Source organism: Fusarium poae, chromosome 1, assembly GCF_019609905.1.
Source record: "Fusarium poae strain DAOMC 252244 chromosome 1, whole genome shotgun sequence".
Lineage (NCBI taxonomy): Eukaryota > Fungi > Ascomycota > Sordariomycetes > Hypocreales > Nectriaceae > Fusarium > Fusarium poae.
The window spans coordinates 5,737,596-5,755,711 of NC_058399.1; the positions used below are offsets into that span (position 1 = coordinate 5,737,596).

The 18,116-nt window shown below is 48.2% G+C and overlaps 7 protein-coding genes across 7 annotated transcripts; 1 reads left to right on the plus strand and 6 right to left on the minus strand.

Moving 5' to 3' along the window:
* Positions 1-201: 201 nt before the first annotated feature.
* FPOAC1_001870 (uncharacterized protein) lies at positions 202-1,009 on the minus strand (the record flags this gene model as incomplete). The annotated part of the gene is made up of 3 exons (XM_044846458.1): positions 202-562; positions 621-857; positions 909-1,009. 3 exons carry the CDS (start codon positions 1,007-1,009, stop codon positions 202-204), a joined length of 699 nt encoding a protein of 232 aa, XP_044712374.1.
* A 736-nt stretch (positions 1,010-1,745) lies between these two features.
* Positions 1,746-2,175, minus strand: FPOAC1_001871 (uncharacterized protein; the record flags this gene model as incomplete). The annotated part of the gene is made up of 2 exons (XM_044846459.1): positions 1,746-1,826; positions 1,882-2,175. 2 exons carry the CDS (start codon positions 2,173-2,175, stop codon positions 1,746-1,748), a joined length of 375 nt encoding a protein of 124 aa, XP_044712375.1.
* A 1,802-nt stretch (positions 2,176-3,977) lies between these two features.
* On the plus strand, positions 3,978-4,626 carry FPOAC1_001872 (uncharacterized protein; the record flags this gene model as incomplete). The annotated part of the gene is made up of 4 exons (XM_044846460.1): positions 3,978-4,164; positions 4,216-4,335; positions 4,389-4,453; positions 4,504-4,626. The coding sequence occupies 4 exons, from the start codon at positions 3,978-3,980 to the stop codon at positions 4,624-4,626; spliced, it is 495 nt and encodes a 164-aa protein (XP_044712376.1).
* A 2,273-nt stretch (positions 4,627-6,899) lies between these two features.
* On the minus strand, positions 6,900-8,225 carry FPOAC1_001873 (uncharacterized protein; the record flags this gene model as incomplete). Its single annotated transcript, XM_044846461.1, has 3 exons — positions 6,900-7,462; positions 7,519-7,937; positions 8,008-8,225. The coding sequence occupies 3 exons, from the start codon at positions 8,223-8,225 to the stop codon at positions 6,900-6,902; spliced, it is 1,200 nt and encodes a 399-aa protein (XP_044712377.1).
* A 642-nt stretch (positions 8,226-8,867) lies between these two features.
* On the minus strand, positions 8,868-9,845 carry FPOAC1_001874 (uncharacterized protein; the record flags this gene model as incomplete). The annotated part of the gene is made up of 1 exon (XM_044846462.1): positions 8,868-9,845. The coding sequence occupies one exon, from the start codon at positions 9,843-9,845 to the stop codon at positions 8,868-8,870; it is 978 nt and encodes a 325-aa protein (XP_044712378.1).
* An 825-nt stretch (positions 9,846-10,670) lies between these two features.
* On the minus strand, positions 10,671-12,423 carry FPOAC1_001875 (uncharacterized protein; the record flags this gene model as incomplete). Its single annotated transcript, XM_044846463.1, has 5 exons — positions 10,671-10,793; positions 10,853-11,173; positions 11,224-11,457; positions 11,525-11,588; positions 11,636-12,423. 5 exons carry the CDS (start codon positions 12,421-12,423, stop codon positions 10,671-10,673), a joined length of 1,530 nt encoding a protein of 509 aa, XP_044712379.1.
* A 1,294-nt stretch (positions 12,424-13,717) lies between these two features.
* Positions 13,718-17,482, minus strand: FPOAC1_001876 (uncharacterized protein; the record flags this gene model as incomplete). Its single annotated transcript, XM_044846464.1, has 1 exon — positions 13,718-17,482. The coding sequence occupies one exon, from the start codon at positions 17,480-17,482 to the stop codon at positions 13,718-13,720; it is 3,765 nt and encodes a 1,254-aa protein (XP_044712380.1).
* Between the last annotated feature and the right edge of the window lie 634 nt (positions 17,483-18,116).

Genomic DNA, 18,116 nt, shown 5'->3' on the forward strand with positions numbered 1-18,116 from the left:
CAGCTGCTTATAAATTGTAATCGGATTTAAATCATTTTCGCGTTTGGGACGGAATAAATTGATTGTTTTAATTCCGTGACCTTTGGTCGGCATGCGAGAAGTTTATCCTCCAAAGACGCGACTCACGACGGGTGGAACAACAATGGGTAATGATACCATATGGTATATGCAATCAGCTCTATCTATTGTTTGAGAAACCACTTACTCCCGATCAGGCATGTTTCTATAAGGGTTGTTGGGATCGGCCATCTCCTCTTCCACACTCTGTATCGTCTTGACAACTTTCGCAGGAGCACCCAGAGCAACCGAGTAAGGGGGCAGACTTTTTGTGACGACTGAACCAGCACCGACCGTGCATCCCTTTCCAATGGTCACTCCAGGAAGAATAACAACATTTCCTCCAATCCAGCAGTCATCTTCGATGCGAATGGGGTGTCCAAACTCGACAAACTTTATCCTCGAGAGAACACTTGTCTCGTGGCCAGCTGTATAGATGTTTACGTTGGGGCCCATTTGTACGCGGTCGCCAATGATGACGAGACTGGTATCTAGAATTGTCAAACTGATGGTAACGTTAGCTAACAATAAAAAACCAATGAAGTTGGTGAAATGAGACTAACCCGAAATTCATAAAGCAATTCTCCCCAATAGAGACATTGCTGCCATAGTCGGGCATGAATGGCGACTCAATAAAGGTGCCACTTCCAACCTTTCCCAGCAACTCGGTAAGCATTTCGGATTTCTTCTTCTCAATTTCCAGGTATGATCCAGTGTTGGGATCAAGATTGTTGAACTTGTGGGCCAGACCACGCGCGCTGTGACGAGCTTCTAGCAATTGTGGATGAAGAGGATTATAACTACCTCGCGGTTAGATATACTGCTGGGAAGTGGTAATGTATGGTACACACAGCATGCCCGAGATCATTTTCTCGTACTCCTCACACCACGGTGTGTTTTTGAGGGTCTTTGCGATCTCAATGATCTCTGTATCTTTTTGTTGCTTGGCCATGATGATCAGTTCAAGAAAATGGTATTGTTATTATTAGGATGATAGAATCGTAGAATATGACAGGTAGAGGAAAGAAAAGAGGAGAGAAAAGTGTAGTGAAGAATCAAATCTGGTGACTGCAGCGCGGAGAAATAAAGTCAATGAGGGCTTAACTAACGACAGAAGGCTCGATCGTGACGACGTGCAGCCCCACACAGTGTTACTCGTGTCATGTTTCCTCCTGTTCTGTTTAAGAGAAGACTGTATGGCTGGTACTATTACCTATCTTGGTACAGTGCCAAACATATTATCCGCTTGCAGCTGTCGTTTGCGGAGTCTCCGCCTCAGACCACTACCATAATAGGAAACTATCACAACTCCAAGATCCATTTTATGCAGAAGAGATGAAAAGACATATTCACAAGTGAAGGGTACAAGATTGCATAACCGGTTATATTTTGCAAATTTTATATACCACTCAACAACCAAGGAGACTCAATCCAAACTTGTCATATAACTGTGGTTGTTGGAGATTGTGAAACAGCCTGGCCACAGCCAATTCCCAATCCAAAACCTAATAGAAGCGAATCTCCTTCCAAAGCTCATATCCCTCATCCCTCATAGAAAGCATATATACTAGTAAAGTATCATAAAATGATCGTGCATTGTCGTAAGGAGCGTAAGTGTTTTTGAGTGTCGATCCGTGATGGTAACTAACAGGTTGATCTGATCGACTGTTGTGCTTGGTGTAAGCTGTTTAGAGGAGCCAGGGTCCACCACCGGATGTGAAGGTGATGCTGCCACCTCCGTTGCCAACGTTGCAACCCTGAGTTCCTTTCTGTATCTGCAGTCAGCAAATTGGAAACCGTATATCAATTGTTTTTGTTACTTACGTTGTTGTTACAGCAGACCTGGATACCGTTGCAGATACCGCCAAGTCCCCCGTTGGAGAAGGAAGCGCAAGTGACATCGTTCTTTTTGTTGCCATCGTTGGTACAGCAGTAGAGAGACTGGCCGTTACCGCAGGAGATCTGTTGCTGGTTGGTTGGCGGCTTGGAGGGCTTGGAAGGCTTGGAAGGAGGTCCAGGAGGTCCAGGAGGAGAAGGAGGACCGGGAGGAGAAGGAGGACCGGGCAAGGCAAAAGCGCCAGTGGCGATAGCGAGAACGGCGAGAGCGGAAAACTTCATGTTGAAGGTTTAAAAAGTGTTTGTCTCGAAAAGAGAGTGTTGAAAGTTAGAGCTGAGGATGTTGTCGAGTGAATGAGTTGAGAGTGAGTGATGAGAAAAGATGTTTGAAGAGGGAGGAGACTCTTGTTTATATATTCATTTTACTACATACAATCTTACTCAACCCTCTGAGTTGAATGTTTTGAACAACTCATCGTTGTGTCTCTCAAGTCTAGTCTAGATCATTACACCAACCTCACAGCTGAACTTGTTGCAACTTTGAACAGCCCATCATCGTCAAGTCTCGACGCCAAAAATCATTCTCCTCAGCTGAACATGAAGCTATCGAACTCTTTTTCGTCTTCTGCACCATCGCAAAAACAATAATCATGCAGGAGCAAGCGCAGTTCGAAGCCTCAAAACCCCACAATTCGGTAGACATCGTGAAATAGTTGGAGGAGAAAAGCAGAAGGCTGAATCGAGACCAAGTCTACATAGAATCCAGGGTTGCAGCTTGTGGAGTCGGCATTATGCACGTTGACAAAACACCGACGACCCGACAATGAGGATTATTCACGATGTCGACACGACATGGGTTGCATGCAGTTGGTTGGTACACATGTCAAAGAAGCACAATGGTTGGCCGATGCTAAAGATACCCCAGATCAAGAAGTTGGAGCATTAGGCAACCTCCACGGTCCAATGTCGTTCGGAGACATTGCTGCAGTTGGGGCAAATCGACTGCTGTAGCGCCAACACGAAATGCAACGGCTTCATGCATGTTTGGTGTGTACAACAAAGCGGCGAGGCCAGTCCGACGGTCCGACTTGGAGTGACTAGACCTCAGCTTACTTGCAATAGTATGTACCAAAAAGGAAGTCGGTCATTCTTTCTTTCAAGTTCCTGGCTGAGGAGTCAAGGCGTTAAAGTGTTGAATCACGGAAAGAGTCAGACCACCTTTACTTTTTGTCCACACCAACGGTGCGACATAATGTGATAGCTATGGTAGTCACGGTATCAATTCAATGTTATTTTCATCATGGGATAATGCATCACTAGGACTACCAAATTGTTATTGTACACGTTGTTTTAAAGCCAGCTAGCTTTCAATAGACTGCGGAGGAGTATCTACTAGTTATCCCAGGCCAAAGCGCAAGGACCAGCTGGTAAGCCACAGACCGGGACAACAAAGACGGCCGTATATACGGCGTGCAGCTGAAGTGGAGAAGGGAAAGTCGAGGTCAGGTCCGATCTAAGCCCAACAAACCGATACGGGTTAGATCTAGTTAGACGAATGAAGCAGGAGAATACAACGGCTGAGAGAAGAAACCGTTGACAAAGTTACCGAAGCCAAAACCAACCAAAGTCCCGAATCCAAAGCCATAATCGATTTGTGCTTCCCCTCAACGGCAGCTTGCATGTTAGTCAATAGTATCGGCGATCCATCCACCATGGTATGCAGACGCATTGACCTCGTTCTATACGAAGGTCAGCCTCAACTTACCTTACTTATGTCATAGTCTGTCATATCAACAGGTGATAACAACAAGGCGTTTCGATAGACCTAAACTATGCTTCCACCCGTCAGCTGCATACCACGCGCCAATGCAGGCACCAAAGTCTGAAGACAAGGTTTCTGCACAAATACCAACCTATGTCTCGCTCTACCCGACTCATTCAGCACCGACATCACCATCACTACCAATTCATTGTGTCTAGCTTCCTTTTCTCTGGTCCGCTCTTCTTCACCCTACACACTCTTTCTCAAACAAAGACTCCTCCATTCAGCTACTTGTCTCAAGCTAGCAATCTTTACCATCACCATGCAATTTTCCACTCTTTTCCTCGGCATCGCCATGCTCAACGGCGCCATCGCGAACCCTTTCGCCGCGGCGGCCGCTGAAGTTGAGACTCGCGATATTGAGACTCGCGATATTGAGACTCGCGATATTGAGCCTAGAGCTCCAACTGTTGGCGATCTCCCATTGCCCAGGCTCCCAGCCCTTAGACGTAAGTGATAAACCAAGAAAGTCGACGCTTCGCACGTCTAACCGATTCAAGGGGCCACCAAGACTGCTGCCAAAGGTGGTAAGGACTGTCCTTCCACTCCTCCGACTAACCAGCAAGGCAATGCCTGCTCCTCCGGAACCCAGTTCTGCTGTACCACTGACGGCAACGGCGGTAAGTTACGCTTCGCAGTGCTGTACTTGATACCTCAACTTAACATTGTTCAGTCCAAACATGCTCCAACTCTGAAGTCTGTAATGCAAAGATCATTTGCTGCAACAACAACAGCGGCGTAAGTTTCCGATTTCAACCCCCCTCGGACTTTGCTTATGATTTTCATAGTTCCAGATGTGTATTGGTGAGATTGATTTCAATGCTCCTGTCACTATCAACATCAACATCATCAATGGAAAGGGAGGCAAGGGAGGAAAGGGAGGAAAGGGTGGTAAGGGATACAAGGCTTAGTGCACAATCGGCGGTTTGATGTCGAGACACCGCATTGTTTTGTTATTTCACTCCTTTTGTATTTCACTCCTTCTTGTACCATTCTTTCCATGGGCTTGTACCTCGAGTAGTCTTCATGTACAAATTGGTACCGCATATAGGCACTCATCACGGTGCAAGCCCATATTAGTTACTTCAGTATACATATTTTTCCAATGTACCTTGTCTTTGTTCAAATTGGGAACGTGCCTTGATGATCAAACGTTAGCTGAACTATTGTTTGGAGTTGTTCACAACACGGAGATGAGGTACCATGGACAAGAATGGTATCCCAGCCTTTGCAATTATCCAAATTAGGCGACGATATCCGCCCTGAGATCCCCAACAATGGGTTCAGCTTTCCAGATCTGTTGATAGCAACAGTTAGCTAGAGCCTCACCTGAATCGTGCATTTTTTAGCGGTTTATGTGACCGTTGACAAGGCTAACATGGTAGGAAATCTTTAGCCCAGGATGGTATGGTCAAGACTACGAAGGGATCTTAGCTCCCTAACATCGACTACTCCGATAACCACTTGGACAAATAGGTGATTGTCACTTGAACATGGAAACAAGCTGAGTGTCCTATATGATCTACTTGGGCGTACCCGTGTTGTCTTTGAGGTTTTCCTTTGAAACCGCAACGCCTAGTGACATCGCCTGTGGTAAGCAAAGCGCCTCAAGCTCTTCAGCTCACATCTTCGGATCTCGGCATTTGGCAAAAGCGTTGAATGTCGTTGGTCCTGAACAAGGCTAGGTCAACACAGAACTAGTGCCTGGATGGCCTAGTGTTGGGGTCTCAGATTGGATAGAAACTATGTGTGGCGGAAACAACGCAAAATAAATCCTTGTCAATTTAAACCCAATGGCCACTTCTCTGAATTTGGTCAATTTGAGTAGGTATGTAGCGGTAAAAGACGGAGATACAAGATCTGGAACTTGGGTTGGTCTTGGCAATAACAGGGATATCTCAGCTGGAACGGTACCCCGCATAGACAAAGGAAACCTGGGATTTTGGGGCGTTTGATAGTTTAGATACTACTGCCCGTGAATTTGTTCAAATAAAGGCATGTTGGGCATTGACATGTGCTCAATAAGAGTAAACTTTAGGTGCAAAACGTGGTCGACTGTCAGGAAAGCTCTCACGCCTCACGTATGTTCAGGCCCGACAGCCTAGACTAGAATATTCTCGGTGACAAGATGCGTGTAGATGTCTCAGTTGCTGCTTGACCGGATTAGGTGGCTGGCTGAGTGGCGGAATTCTAAAGTTTTAACTACTGTATACTCAGCCAATGACGCGAGAAACAAGGTCGATAGTCCGTTTCCAAGCCCCAGGGACACAGGCAATAGTTTCTCTATTCCCTTGCAAACGGTAACACAATAGACGATCACGAGTATGGCCATGGCAGAAGTGATGAGGGTACCTGTTGCCACTGGGTTTCCTGGATGAACCGCGATTCGTTCTCTCGGCCATGTGAAGGCTGAGATGGTCCTGTTCCCCACAGTGACGATGAGGTATCATATCTAATGGCACTAGATCTGTCTCTTGTTGGTTCCGGGGTAAAACCTACACGCCAAGACATGGTCCCAGGCTCCCGGTGCCAGGGTCCAGACTGGTCTCATCTCTATTGCCTGGGATCAATATTATCTGACCCTCTACGTCGTAGTTATCCACCGACATCGGTAGCACAGCGAGCGGCCGGGCTCGGACTGTCGGTGTTGTGTGACATCCGATGTACCTTGCAAAGTTACAACCGTAACATATTAAGCTTTTCCAGTGACAAGACTATTGCTTGGCGGCGTTGGATTATACGAAGACCCAGCTCATAGGCTGCAAGACCCTTCCTTGAACTCCCATGCCGTTACTGGGGTTGATCATTCCTTCAAAGTGTCGGTACGAGATGGTGCTTGATCACGTGAAGTGAACCAAACGGAATGAATTGGATGCTTGGGTACCAGGTATCTATCAAATGCCATAGGGTAAGTGTGAAATCAAAAATAATGCACGGCAATTACGTTGAGGTGTTATTGATATAAGCTACGGAGGGCTTTTGTGTCATTAGAAACCCTACTCGGATATGAAGATAAGATTGGAAGTGGATTAACGCAGATAACGTCCAGCTGCAATTGGGGAGCTTTTTCTAAAGTAACAGCCAAGTTCTATGCTCTAGTCAAGGTTTACAATTGTGAAGTTATCTGTTTTTAACATGCCCACATAGTGATCGGGGATTCTTGCTAACTATATCTACTACGACTTCAAATCTTTAGACTTCCGTCAGCAGAAATTTGCTTCACAAATTCTTCCACGGCCTCCAATAAGTCCTCTGGTCTCTCTAGGGCAGCAAAATGACCACCACGCTCATGCCTCTTATAATACACGAGATTTCCTAGTGTCGCGGCCCAGGCAACGGGCTTAGGTCCGACTTCTTGTGGAAACCAACTGTAGCCAAGCGGCTTGGTAATCTTGGGGTCCGGTTTATAAGACGCGTCAGAGAATAGAGACAGATGGCGGTATCCATAGATTGATGTAGGAAACGTGTCTGTAAGCCAGTATAGTGAGATAGAAGTCAGAATCTCGTCGATAGGAGGCTCTTCATCTGTCCAGTCGCGGAACTTCTCGCCGATCCAGGCCAAGAGTGCCAGGGGCGAGGACGAGAGGGCGAGACCGATTGTGCTTGGCTTGGTGGCATGGGTCATGGCGTAGGCTGATCCTCGAGTAACAAATTCTTCGCCGCGTGCAAGGGCTTTCTTTTCAGCTTCTGTGATTTCGCCAGTGACATCGGCTGGCTCGGGTATCATACAAAGGTTGATGTGAACGGCTGGCAGAATCTGTCAGCTTGACCTACAACTGTTGTGTGTATGAACTATCACATACCTTTGCACTCTTCGTAATTCGTGGCAAGCTCACGAGATACAAGGCTTCCAAAATCACCACCCTGGGCGACATAACCACTTCCAAAGCCGAGCTGGACCATAAGCGTATTGATTATGCGTGTAGAATCCTGCATGCTAAAATCTCTTTCCATTGGAGGCTTACTGGAAAAGGTGAACCCAGGCAAGGATGGAATAATAACATGGTATGGAAGTCTTTCGGGAGTGTAGCGATTCTTGAGAATCGAAAGGATCTTGAGAAACTCTAGGAAACTACCTGGCCAGCCGTGAACCATGACCAAAGGGACGGCGTCGGGCTTTTTTGAGAAGAGACCAGTGAAATGCATATCAAAGTCACCTTTCTCATCATGGATAGGTACTATCCAGTGGTTGTATGGATTGATATGCTTTTCGGCAGCTCGCCTGTATCATGATGGTTAGCTACCAGGTTAGGTCCAAAGTAAGGCACAGCCTGTGCTTCTTGTGAACGTACCAGTCAAATTTCATCCAAGCAGATTTAGCATCGGTAAGCCATTGATGAGTGATGCCGAAATTCTGCTCTTTTTGCGTAGACTCATAGGTAGGCGGTGCAATCTTGCCAAGTTTGACAAGCAGCTTGAGCTCATCAACCCTTTCATCGTCGATTGAGACTTGGAACGGCTTTGGTTGAGTCAAAGCACCAGAAAGAATTTGTGCATAGTTGTCTGCCATTTTGATGATGGTGATGATGCCTTTGCTGATGTCGGTGTGGTAAGAGGTGAGACAGTGGTTGATACAATATGAATCCGACCAAGGAGAATATGATACAAGTTAATACTTATTTTTCTTTACGTTCAACAGAGGAAATCCCGAGTTTTCTGGATTCTTTATAAAAGATGAATGACAGATCTGGTCACGTAATTAGATTAAGGTTTCCAGTATGCCCGGTGGTTTTGGGCCACGTCATGAGTTCAGGTTAAGGTATGTAGTATTGCCCAAAATCAACCCAATCATTATGACTCAGATCGACATATCAGTCAAGAATACGAATACAGAGAAATCAACTCCGGCATTGAATCAGGTCAAAAAACGCGGATTGTCCGCGGCGGACATGGATGTTGTCTGCAGGGATAGTTGGCTTTGCAGTTAAAACTCCACAGTTCTACGTATCACGGACAGATATTCCCCGCACCGGAGACCGAAAGACACCGATAAATAACTGTCCGTGGTACTAGCAACATTATTATCAAGGCAGACGTCAATGAAGAGACAAAAAAAAGCGGTCTGATATGGGTAACCCTAAATGATCATGCCATCATACCCAGGATGCGTGAGCAAAGAGTACGGGCATTATACAACGTTGACCTCATCCCACTACAGCTTCAGTTTCTGGTAGTCAATCTTGAAGCTGAACTCATCCTCCCAATGCATCGCCCAGTATCGATCCCAGATGGCCTTTGTGACAGATCCAACCTTTCCATCCTTGACTGGTTTTCCATCCATAGTAGTGATAGGCATGATTCCTCCTGCAGTAGTACACATGAAAATCTCATCGGCTTCGTACGCCATCTCAACAGGGACATGCTCCACGCGAACTTCGTGACCACACCACTTGGCAGCGTCAATGACACTCTTCCTAGTGATTCCCTGTAGAACTCCTCGATCGGGGGTGTAGAGAACGTTATTCTTGATAAAGACAACGTTGAAACCAGATCCTTCGGTGATGTTTGTGTCGCCGTCTGTGAGGAAGGGGTATTGCGCTCCACGGTCGTAGGCTTCGAACATGCCGCGGGTGAAATCATTCCATTGAAGGTTCTTGATAGTGGGGTCCATAGAGCCAGGAGGAATTCGACGAACTGTTCGTGCAATAACGGCTTTACCACCGTGATACTGAGCCTCGGGACTCATGACCCATACGTAGGGTTGGACGATCAAGTAGAGGTGGTTCTTGAATGTCTCACCAGGTTTAGCCTCACGAACAGGCTTCAAGCCACGAGTGACAATCAGCTCAACAAAAGCATCCTTGATTCCACTCTTGGCCAGCATGTCAAGAAGAGTCATTCGGATCTCATCGCGGGGAATAGGGAACTGCATTCGCATCTTCTTGACACTTGCCTCAAGACGGTCGAGATGCTCATCAAGACGGAAGAAACGGCCGTCCCAGACTGAAGGTACATCGTAGGTCAAATCACCGTGCATGAAACCTTGATCCATGAGGGGAATGCGGGCTTCATGGAGGGGGACGAGCTCGCCTTGGATCCAGGCGATGCCGTTGGTGTAGACGTTGTCGCTTGCCTCGAGGGTGGCCTTGCGCTGGGCATAGCCAGCGAAGATCTTGTCCATGGTTGACATTTTGGCTGGTTTTGATGATGTGTTATGGATGAGGGGGTGATTGGGAGAAAAAGAAGGGAAAGGGGGTTTATAAGAAGAAGTACTTGACAGGTGGTTGATATAGAATAAGGTTATCTTGCCGGTTCAATCCGATCAAGACACGTCTTTACAGAGATGAGGTCTGGTGAGCAAGAATATAGTTCAATTCACAAACTCAATTGCGATAAGACAAAGGGAAGGTCGAGATTGTTGAGGTCAATTACAGACAAACATTGTCCCATTCCTCGTTTTTGTATACGGTATGACCGCCATTTGTGCAACCTCATTATCTGTCGCCAACGTCATTCATGTGTTGAACAAGATTGCAGATCAAGGGTAATCGTAATACCTTGATTGCGTAACTTGTCTCAGATCGTTGGTGAGATTGCAGCCAACAAGGTTTCACAAAAGCCACAGAACGCATTGTCTTACTTGATGACTTGAGCCTTACGATATCGGGGACAGCACGAGTCGCAGTTGTACCCCCACATGACCATTCCTTCGGGACTAGTAATTCCATAATAAGTCATGAGACGTAGGGAGACTGTGAGACTGGCCGATGCAATCCCCAATCGAGATAAGGCGTTTGACTTTGGCTACTAGTGGGTTGTTTGAAGAAAGTCAATGCAGAGATGGTTATCATGTAATTTGCAGCTAGTATTATAAAGTTCTGTTTAGATTCAAGCCTTATCGCGCAATCAAAGAGGCGTATCATGGGGAAACTTCTGGACATAATGAACGTGATGTGGCACTCACTCCCAATTTCCATTTCCTTCTGCCAATATCTTATCCTGTAGCGATATTCCTTCACTCCATATCCTCGGCCATCGTAACACGAACTTTGAGTCCATGGTCTCGAAACACGGCATGACTATCGGAAGTCATAGGATTCAACGGTTCAACAAGCTGGAAGTCAAATGCTCGAAGCAGCTGTTCGTCATACATTAGTAAACATCATGAGCACCCTCGTCCTCTTTTTGTTTTCTTACCTCAAAATAGACTTTTTGAAGCTCCATGAAGGCTAGAGGTTTCCCAGCACACATCCAGCGTCCGTAGCCAAAATTAATCTCAACGTTACGGCGCATCTCAGCAAGATCGTGGTCTTCTAAACCAATGAAACGCTCAGGTCGAAAGACATCTGCATCAGGCCCGAACAATTCCCTTGAGCTCAGAATGGCGGAGAAATTGATAGCAATGGATGTGCCTTCGGGTATGAAATGTCCGTTGATAGTGTCGCCGCCCGCGGGTACTTCTCTGGCGTGCTGTCCTGTGGTCACTGGTCGCATACGAAGCCCTTCATAAATTACCGCCTTTCCATCCATTAGTCAGGTAACGCGTTGGTATAGACTGGTATACTAACTTGTAAATATGGTAGTTCTCGTGCTTGAGCAACGGTGATAGGACTAGAGGCGCGTCCCTCATGTATCGCCTTTCGGATCTCTTCTTTGAGCTTTCGATAAACGCGAGGTGATGACATGATGTAGAATACAGTAACACGGAGAGCTGCTGCGGTAGTGTCGGATCCTGCGACGAATACGAACAGCCCCTCAGATTGAGCATCGCTTTCAGAAAGTCCATGGGCTCTGAAGGAGCTCTGCAAACGTAGTATCAGATATTTGATGCGTGTGTCAACATTACAAACTGGGTTAAGCTATGCGTACCAATATACCCGTCTTTTCATTTTGTTCTTGACTGTAGTATGCTCGTACGTTGTCATTGGTGACTCTTGATGTCTGTCAGTATATATATTCATTACGCCAGACAACACTCACTTCATCAAAGGACCAATCCCATGGGAATCAGTCTCCTTAGGGCCAAAGTACTTCAGAAATGTAGGAGAATGCAATATGTCTCGCATCCACGGTACATCACTGGTCATTGCCATGAGAGGCAAATGCTCAGCCATTGCCTCGTAAAACCTGTACGGGTCAGAGTCTAAAGCACAGCACCCAAACTCAGTCCCTAATGCCACCTTGGAAATGACATCTAGAGAGAAGTAAGAAATTACATGGATGAGAGACATGGCGCGAAACTCGCCATAAGAAGGGTCAGAGACATATCGATTGCGAATGAGTGAAACCAGATTGTTCACTTGCTCATCGACAATATCTTCAAGATGAGGTGTGTCGCGACCACTGTACCCAGGTGCAAGACGAGCTTTGACTCGATCATGCTCATGAGGATCCCGTACACCGAACAGAACATCGTTGTACGGGTTCAACCGCATACCGTCAGCCCATGTTCCTTTGCGATAGGTACTCTTTGGTCCAGACATGCGCTTGACGACCTCGACATCTGAAGTTATGAGGGCGTCTGGCCCAATACGCACCAGTGAGCCGTACTTTTTGTCGATGTCCAAGGATGATTGGTGCTGATTGCCGCTGTAGTCCTTCCAGGCTACCCATATGTAGCTGAATCCTGCGATCCATGGGCCTGGGATGTGCCGCAGCCGATTCCATGCGATTAATGTTGATGCGAGCCACCAAAAAGCTCCAAGGGCTAACAGGACCACGGCGAGGCTGCTAGGTGTTTTGAGTGTTGGCAGATCAAGCAATTCCATTATTTATCGTGGTAGTGGGTTGCCTTCAAAAGGTGCAGTGATAGGTGTAGATCCTGCAGCTATGAACCAACACAACAGAGTACTGAGCATGTGCTTTTATATGCATTGACTTCCCTACTAAGTACCAAGTCCATTCCAGGGAACCGGGATATGTGATTGATTGCCTTATCTTGATCGACTTCTCCACGCATTGCATAACCGAAAGCGCTAGGTCCCACGACATGTGACGGATTGATCCTTTATGCATTTTCTTTGGCCAATCGATCATCTAATTTCCCTTCGACCGGCATGAATGAGGCCTGTGTGTACTCTATAGGGCTTCACATAGCCGCCAAGACTCAGCCTAAAGAGCAAAGTAACGATATTTCCTCCTGTCTCTGACGTCCTTATCACCAATATGCAGTTTCCAAATGCACGGATTACTCTTCGTATGCGGTAAGCACTGCAATTTGTTGTACGTGTCACGGCTTCGTCGCCAATGAAATTCCTGCAGATAAGACAGCATGCTTGTGTAACAGTCACCGTACAAATATTCTCGGACTCTCAGCTCGGACTTGTTTTGAATACGTAAACTTTTACGATTCGGGTGTCAAACTACTGGGTGACGATCAAGTCGTCCGGGCCAAATATGGAGACTGATATGACTGTTCACGGAGAGTTATTCTGACTTGTCACCTTTCCACCGATTTTAATATCCCAATGCAAAGGTTCAGGCTGCCTTGGTGCTTTAAACATATAACACTGTTTCTCGGGTAAAATGGCCGCTTTACCTGCCCTTTTGGGAAAGTAAGACATGCATGGAGATGGCCTGTTCTGGTACCCATTAGTTGCGTCAGAAGCTGACAGTGGTAAAGGATAACCTGATAACATTACTTAACTTTTTTCTATGTTGGCAACTAGGAAAATTCTCTACTGGGTACGATGTATACATCCGTGGAGGAAAAATTAGTTACTATAGAATGTATCGTCAGATCTGATTTATTGGTGTGCGCTGGCACATTAGCTTTATAGTCAGAAATCAGAAGTATATCTAAGCATGGTGTTTTATTTCCAACATCATAAAGTATAAATGATATCACATAGTCAAGTTCAAGGCAGAAACAACAAAGCTGTAATAAGGAAAGATGTGTGTCGTATTGACGCTATTGCTATCTAAGCTATAGGCTTCTCAAGTACAAAATATAACAGAAATCTAAGTACAAAACAAGTCATGAAATCGTGATAATATGTCATTCTAAATGTATGCAAGGTAGCATTCTGGTTCCAGACTCATGGAATGCTTATTTTTATGTCCTTAGTAAGGAGGAGGTGGGTAGTAAGGAGCAGCTGGCTTCTCAGAAGCAGTCGTCTGGGGAGTCTCAACAGGCTGAGGAGTCTCAATGGGCTTGGGAGTCCCAATGGGCTTGGGAGTGTGCACCGGAGTCTCGTACCGGAACGTAGTCTCCTGGTCACCATGGTTGCCGGGGACATAAGTCGTAGACACGGTAGGAGGAATGACGTTGGTGGGAGCGGGAGGCTGATAGACGCCAGAGTGGGAAGGGTTCCACTGCTGAATCTGAGTGGTGGCCGTGGCGTAGACTGAGGAAGTCACCTGGCCGATAGGGCAGTCTGTGACCTGAGGAGGGCAGGCAGTGACAGTGAAGTACTTGGTCGTGTAAAGAGTGGAAGTCATGTTACCATGGTGAGGACCATAGGTAGCTCCAGGTCCGGGGACAATCTGGGTCTGGGTGACAGGGCAGACAGTGGTTGAGAGCGCGATGGTCTCGGTGACGACGTGAGGACCTTCAGGGCAGTTGGCAACACCAGGGGCGCAGGCCGTGACAGTGCGGATGGCGGTCGTGTAGATGGTAGAAGTGGAGTAGCCAGTTGTCACAATGTGCTGAGTAGGAACTGGGTAAGGCTCATTGCCACCAGCAGGCTTGGTAGGAGCAGGTTCTTCAGGCTTGCCAGGTTGTCCAGGCTGCTCGGGCTCAGAAGGCTGCTCGCCAGCAGGCTTGGTAGGTTGGGACTGTTCCTCGGTAACCGGGCACACGGTAGTAGAGATAGCGATAGTCTCAGTGGTAACGTGAGGGGTCAATGGGCAGTCAGGAACCTCGGGGCCACAGGTAGTGACAGTTCGAACACTGGTAGCGTAGACAGTAGAGGTAGTGTAACCAGTTGTCTTGGCTGGCTCAGTAGGCTGAGGTCCGGTAGCTTGGGGCTCAGTGGGCTTGGGCTCGGTTGGCTTGGGCTCAGTGGGTTCAGGACCAGTGGCATGAGGCTTAGTCTGCTGCTGCTCAGTCACGGGGCAGATGGTGGTAGAGATAGCAATGGTCTCGGTGGTGACGTGGGGAGTAACGGGACAGTCGGGAACATCAGGCGCGCAAGAAGTGACAGTGCGGACGTTGGTCGTGTAAACAGTTGAGGTGGTCCACTCAGTAGTAGAAGGAGAAGCAGGCTGAGTAGATCCAGCTTCGGACTGGCCTCCAGTCACAGGCTTGGTAGCAGGCTTGGTGGGTTCTTCCTCAGTGGCAGGGTTTGTAGAGATTGCCTCAGTAGGCTGCTCCTGGGTGGCAGGCTTAGTGACCTGCTCCTCCGTCGTAGCGATAGTCTTGGTAGATCCGTTCTCTGTGATGATGACCTTGGTGACAGGCTTAGAAGGGATAATCTCGGTGACAGGGCAGACGGTGATAGAGATGGCGATAGTCTCAGTAGTGACATGAGGAGTGACGGGGCAATCAGGGACGTCAGGAGCACAAGAAGTAACAGTGCGGATGTTGGTTGTGTAAACAGTTGAGGTAGTCCAGTCAGTGGTGCTAGCAGGCTCGGTAGGCGCAGGCTGCTCCTCAGTGCCAGTGACGGGATAAGTGGACTGCTCTCCGCTCTCGGTAGGAACAGGGTACTTGTTGCCATCGGTAGTGATAGCCTGAGTCTCAGTCTCTGTGGGCTGTTCCTCGGTTGCCGGCTTGGTGGATCCCTCGTGTCCAGTGACGGGCTTGGTAGGCTGCTCCTCAGACTCGGTGACGGGGACAGTAGACGCCTCGGTGGCAGGCTTGTCTCCAGTTTCGGTGGCAGGCTTATCCTCAGTCTCAGTGGCAGGCTGGTCCTCAGTGACAGTGACAGGCTTGGTGGGCTGAGCTTCAGTAACGGGACAGATAGTTGTAGAGATGGCGATGGTCTCTGTGGTGACGTGCTTGTTGTTAGGGCAGTCAGGGATCTCAGGTGGGCAAGAAGTGATGGTTCGGACGGTAGTTGTGTACACGGTTGAGGTGGTCCATTGGCTTGTTGTCTCGATGGCTGGCTCAGTCTGAGTGGGGCTATCGGTGACAGTCTCTGTTCCAGTACCGGCAGTCTCAGTGTGAGGCTTAGGAGGAGGGTAGACACCAGTAGAAGACTCGACTGCGGGTTGAGTAGATCCAGCTTCAGCGGGAGCAGTCTCAGTCCCAACAGGAACGGAGACGGTCTCAGTCTCGGCAGGTACGGAGTCAGTCTCAGCAGGAATGGTCTCGGTCTCGGCACCCTCAGTAGTCTCAAAGGTAGACTGAGCAGGAGGGGGGTAAACACCAGTGGGGGTAACAGTCTCAGTCTGTTCAGGGACCTTCTGAGTCTCGGTCTCGGTCTCCACAGGGATAGAAGCAGATTCAGTCTCGGTTCCAGCCTCGGGAGGAGGGTAGACACCAGTAGATGGCTCGACATCAGGTTGAGTAGATCCAGCTTCAGCAGGAGCAGTCTCAGTCTCAATAGGAGCAGTTTCAGTCTCAACAGGCAGAGAAACAGTACCAGTCTCGGTGTTCTGGTGCTCAGACTCGGTAGAGCCGGGGACCTGGTACTCAGGGGTAGAAACGGGAGTCTCGCCCTTCTCAGTAACGGGGCAGATGGTAGTCGACACAGCGATAGTCTCAGTGGTAACATGCTTGTTGTTGGGGCAATCGGGGATCTCGGGAGGGCATGATGTCACTGTGTAGACGTTGGTGGTGTAGACAGTTGAAGTAGTCCACTCAGTAGTAGAGGCGCTCTCAACTTCAGTGGTCTCGGGCAGAGCGGGCTCAGTAGTGTCGTTAGGAACATCGGTGGTGGTAGCTGCCGAGCCGGGCTCTGTGTTGGTACCCTCAGGTGGGGGATAAGCACCAGTGGAGGTAGCGACAACGGTAGATCCCTCTTGGGTCACATCGGTGCTCTCGGGAGGGGCATAGTCGGAAGTAGCAGTAAGAGCCTCAGTGGAGTCCTCTTGAGCGGGCTGGGTGGCGTCGGTTTGAGCAGGAGGGGGGTACAAATCAGTTGCGGTAGTGACACCAGCAGTAGCAGCATCAGTGGTTGCATCAGCAGTGGCAGCATCAGTAGTGACATCAGCAGTAGGCTCTTGTGCAGACTCGGTGGTTGGAACACCCTCTGGAGGGGGGTAAACATCCGAAGGGGTTTCAACAGGGACGTCAGTAGCAGAAGTAGCCTCAGCAGTAGACTCTTGTCCAGCCTCAGTCGATGGAGCATTCTCGGGAGGAGGATAAGCATCCGAAGGGGTGTTGGCGGGAGGAGGATAGGCGTCAGTGGGAGTAGCAGCCTCAGTAGTCTCATCTACGGCAGGCTTGCTAACAGTATCAGTGGCTGCAGACTGAGGAGGAGCATAGTCGGTGGTATCTTCGGCTTCGGTGGTAGCGACAGTGGGAACAGCAGGAGGTGGAGCATATTGAGTAGTATCCTTTTCAACGGCCTCGGAGGTGGGCTCTTGAGGGGCAGGAGCCTCAGAGGTAGGAGCTGGAGCCTCGGAAGTAGGTTGAGGAGGGACATCCTGAGATGATTCCTGCGCAGCAGGCTCAGTGTTCTCAGGAACATCCGGGGCAGGGTAGACATCAGTCTCCTGGTTGGCAGGAGGAGGATAACTTCCCTCATCGGCGGGAGGAGGATAGGATCCCTGGTCAGCGGGAGGAGGGTAAGGGTCGGTCCGCTTCTCAGCGCGAACAGCAAAGTCTTGTGTTTCATGAACCACAGATCTTGAGTAACCTTGAGGCTGGTGACGACGGAAATCTAAAACGCCAGCGTTGACTGCGCCAATGGCAGCAGTGAGAAGGAAGAAGCCTCTCATATTGAATAGTTCAACGAATGTTGTAGCGAATGAAAAGAGATAATGGAAAAGGAAAAAACGAAAGTAGAAAGTGTTACTGTTGTTTGATGCTGAGGAATAGTTAGAAAGGACTGACTGAAGCCGAGATGGACAGGAATCTTTATACAAAGAAAGTGATAATGTCTGAAAATGATCGACTGCCAGGTTTGATCCATCTCAGCTCGCTTGGTTTGTCTCCGCGTCAATACATCGAATCATCCAAAACTGGAAAGACACGGTCGAATACGGGCGCTTGCATGTTGAACATGGCAGGGTGAGGTCATTCAGGGATACCTAATTGGGGTTTGATAGGGCGGTCAGTGGATTGGTTGGTTGGATGAGCTGAAAGCGCCTATAGATCAGGAGTGGGTATTGGAATTGTTTCCCTTGTCAGTTGCGAATGGGTTCCAAAAATATGTCCTAGACGATTCGCGGTCGATCATGAATGAAAGTGAAAGTGGGCAGAAAAAGTGGCCTTGTTTGGTGGTCGGACCGCCGGCACCTTTGACAATCACTCTATACCCTGTCTCTGTCTTGGATAATGACATGGGGGTGATTGGACATGGGGATATTTGCCCAACGATGGAGTAGTTCGTTAGCTCTGCATCAAACATTC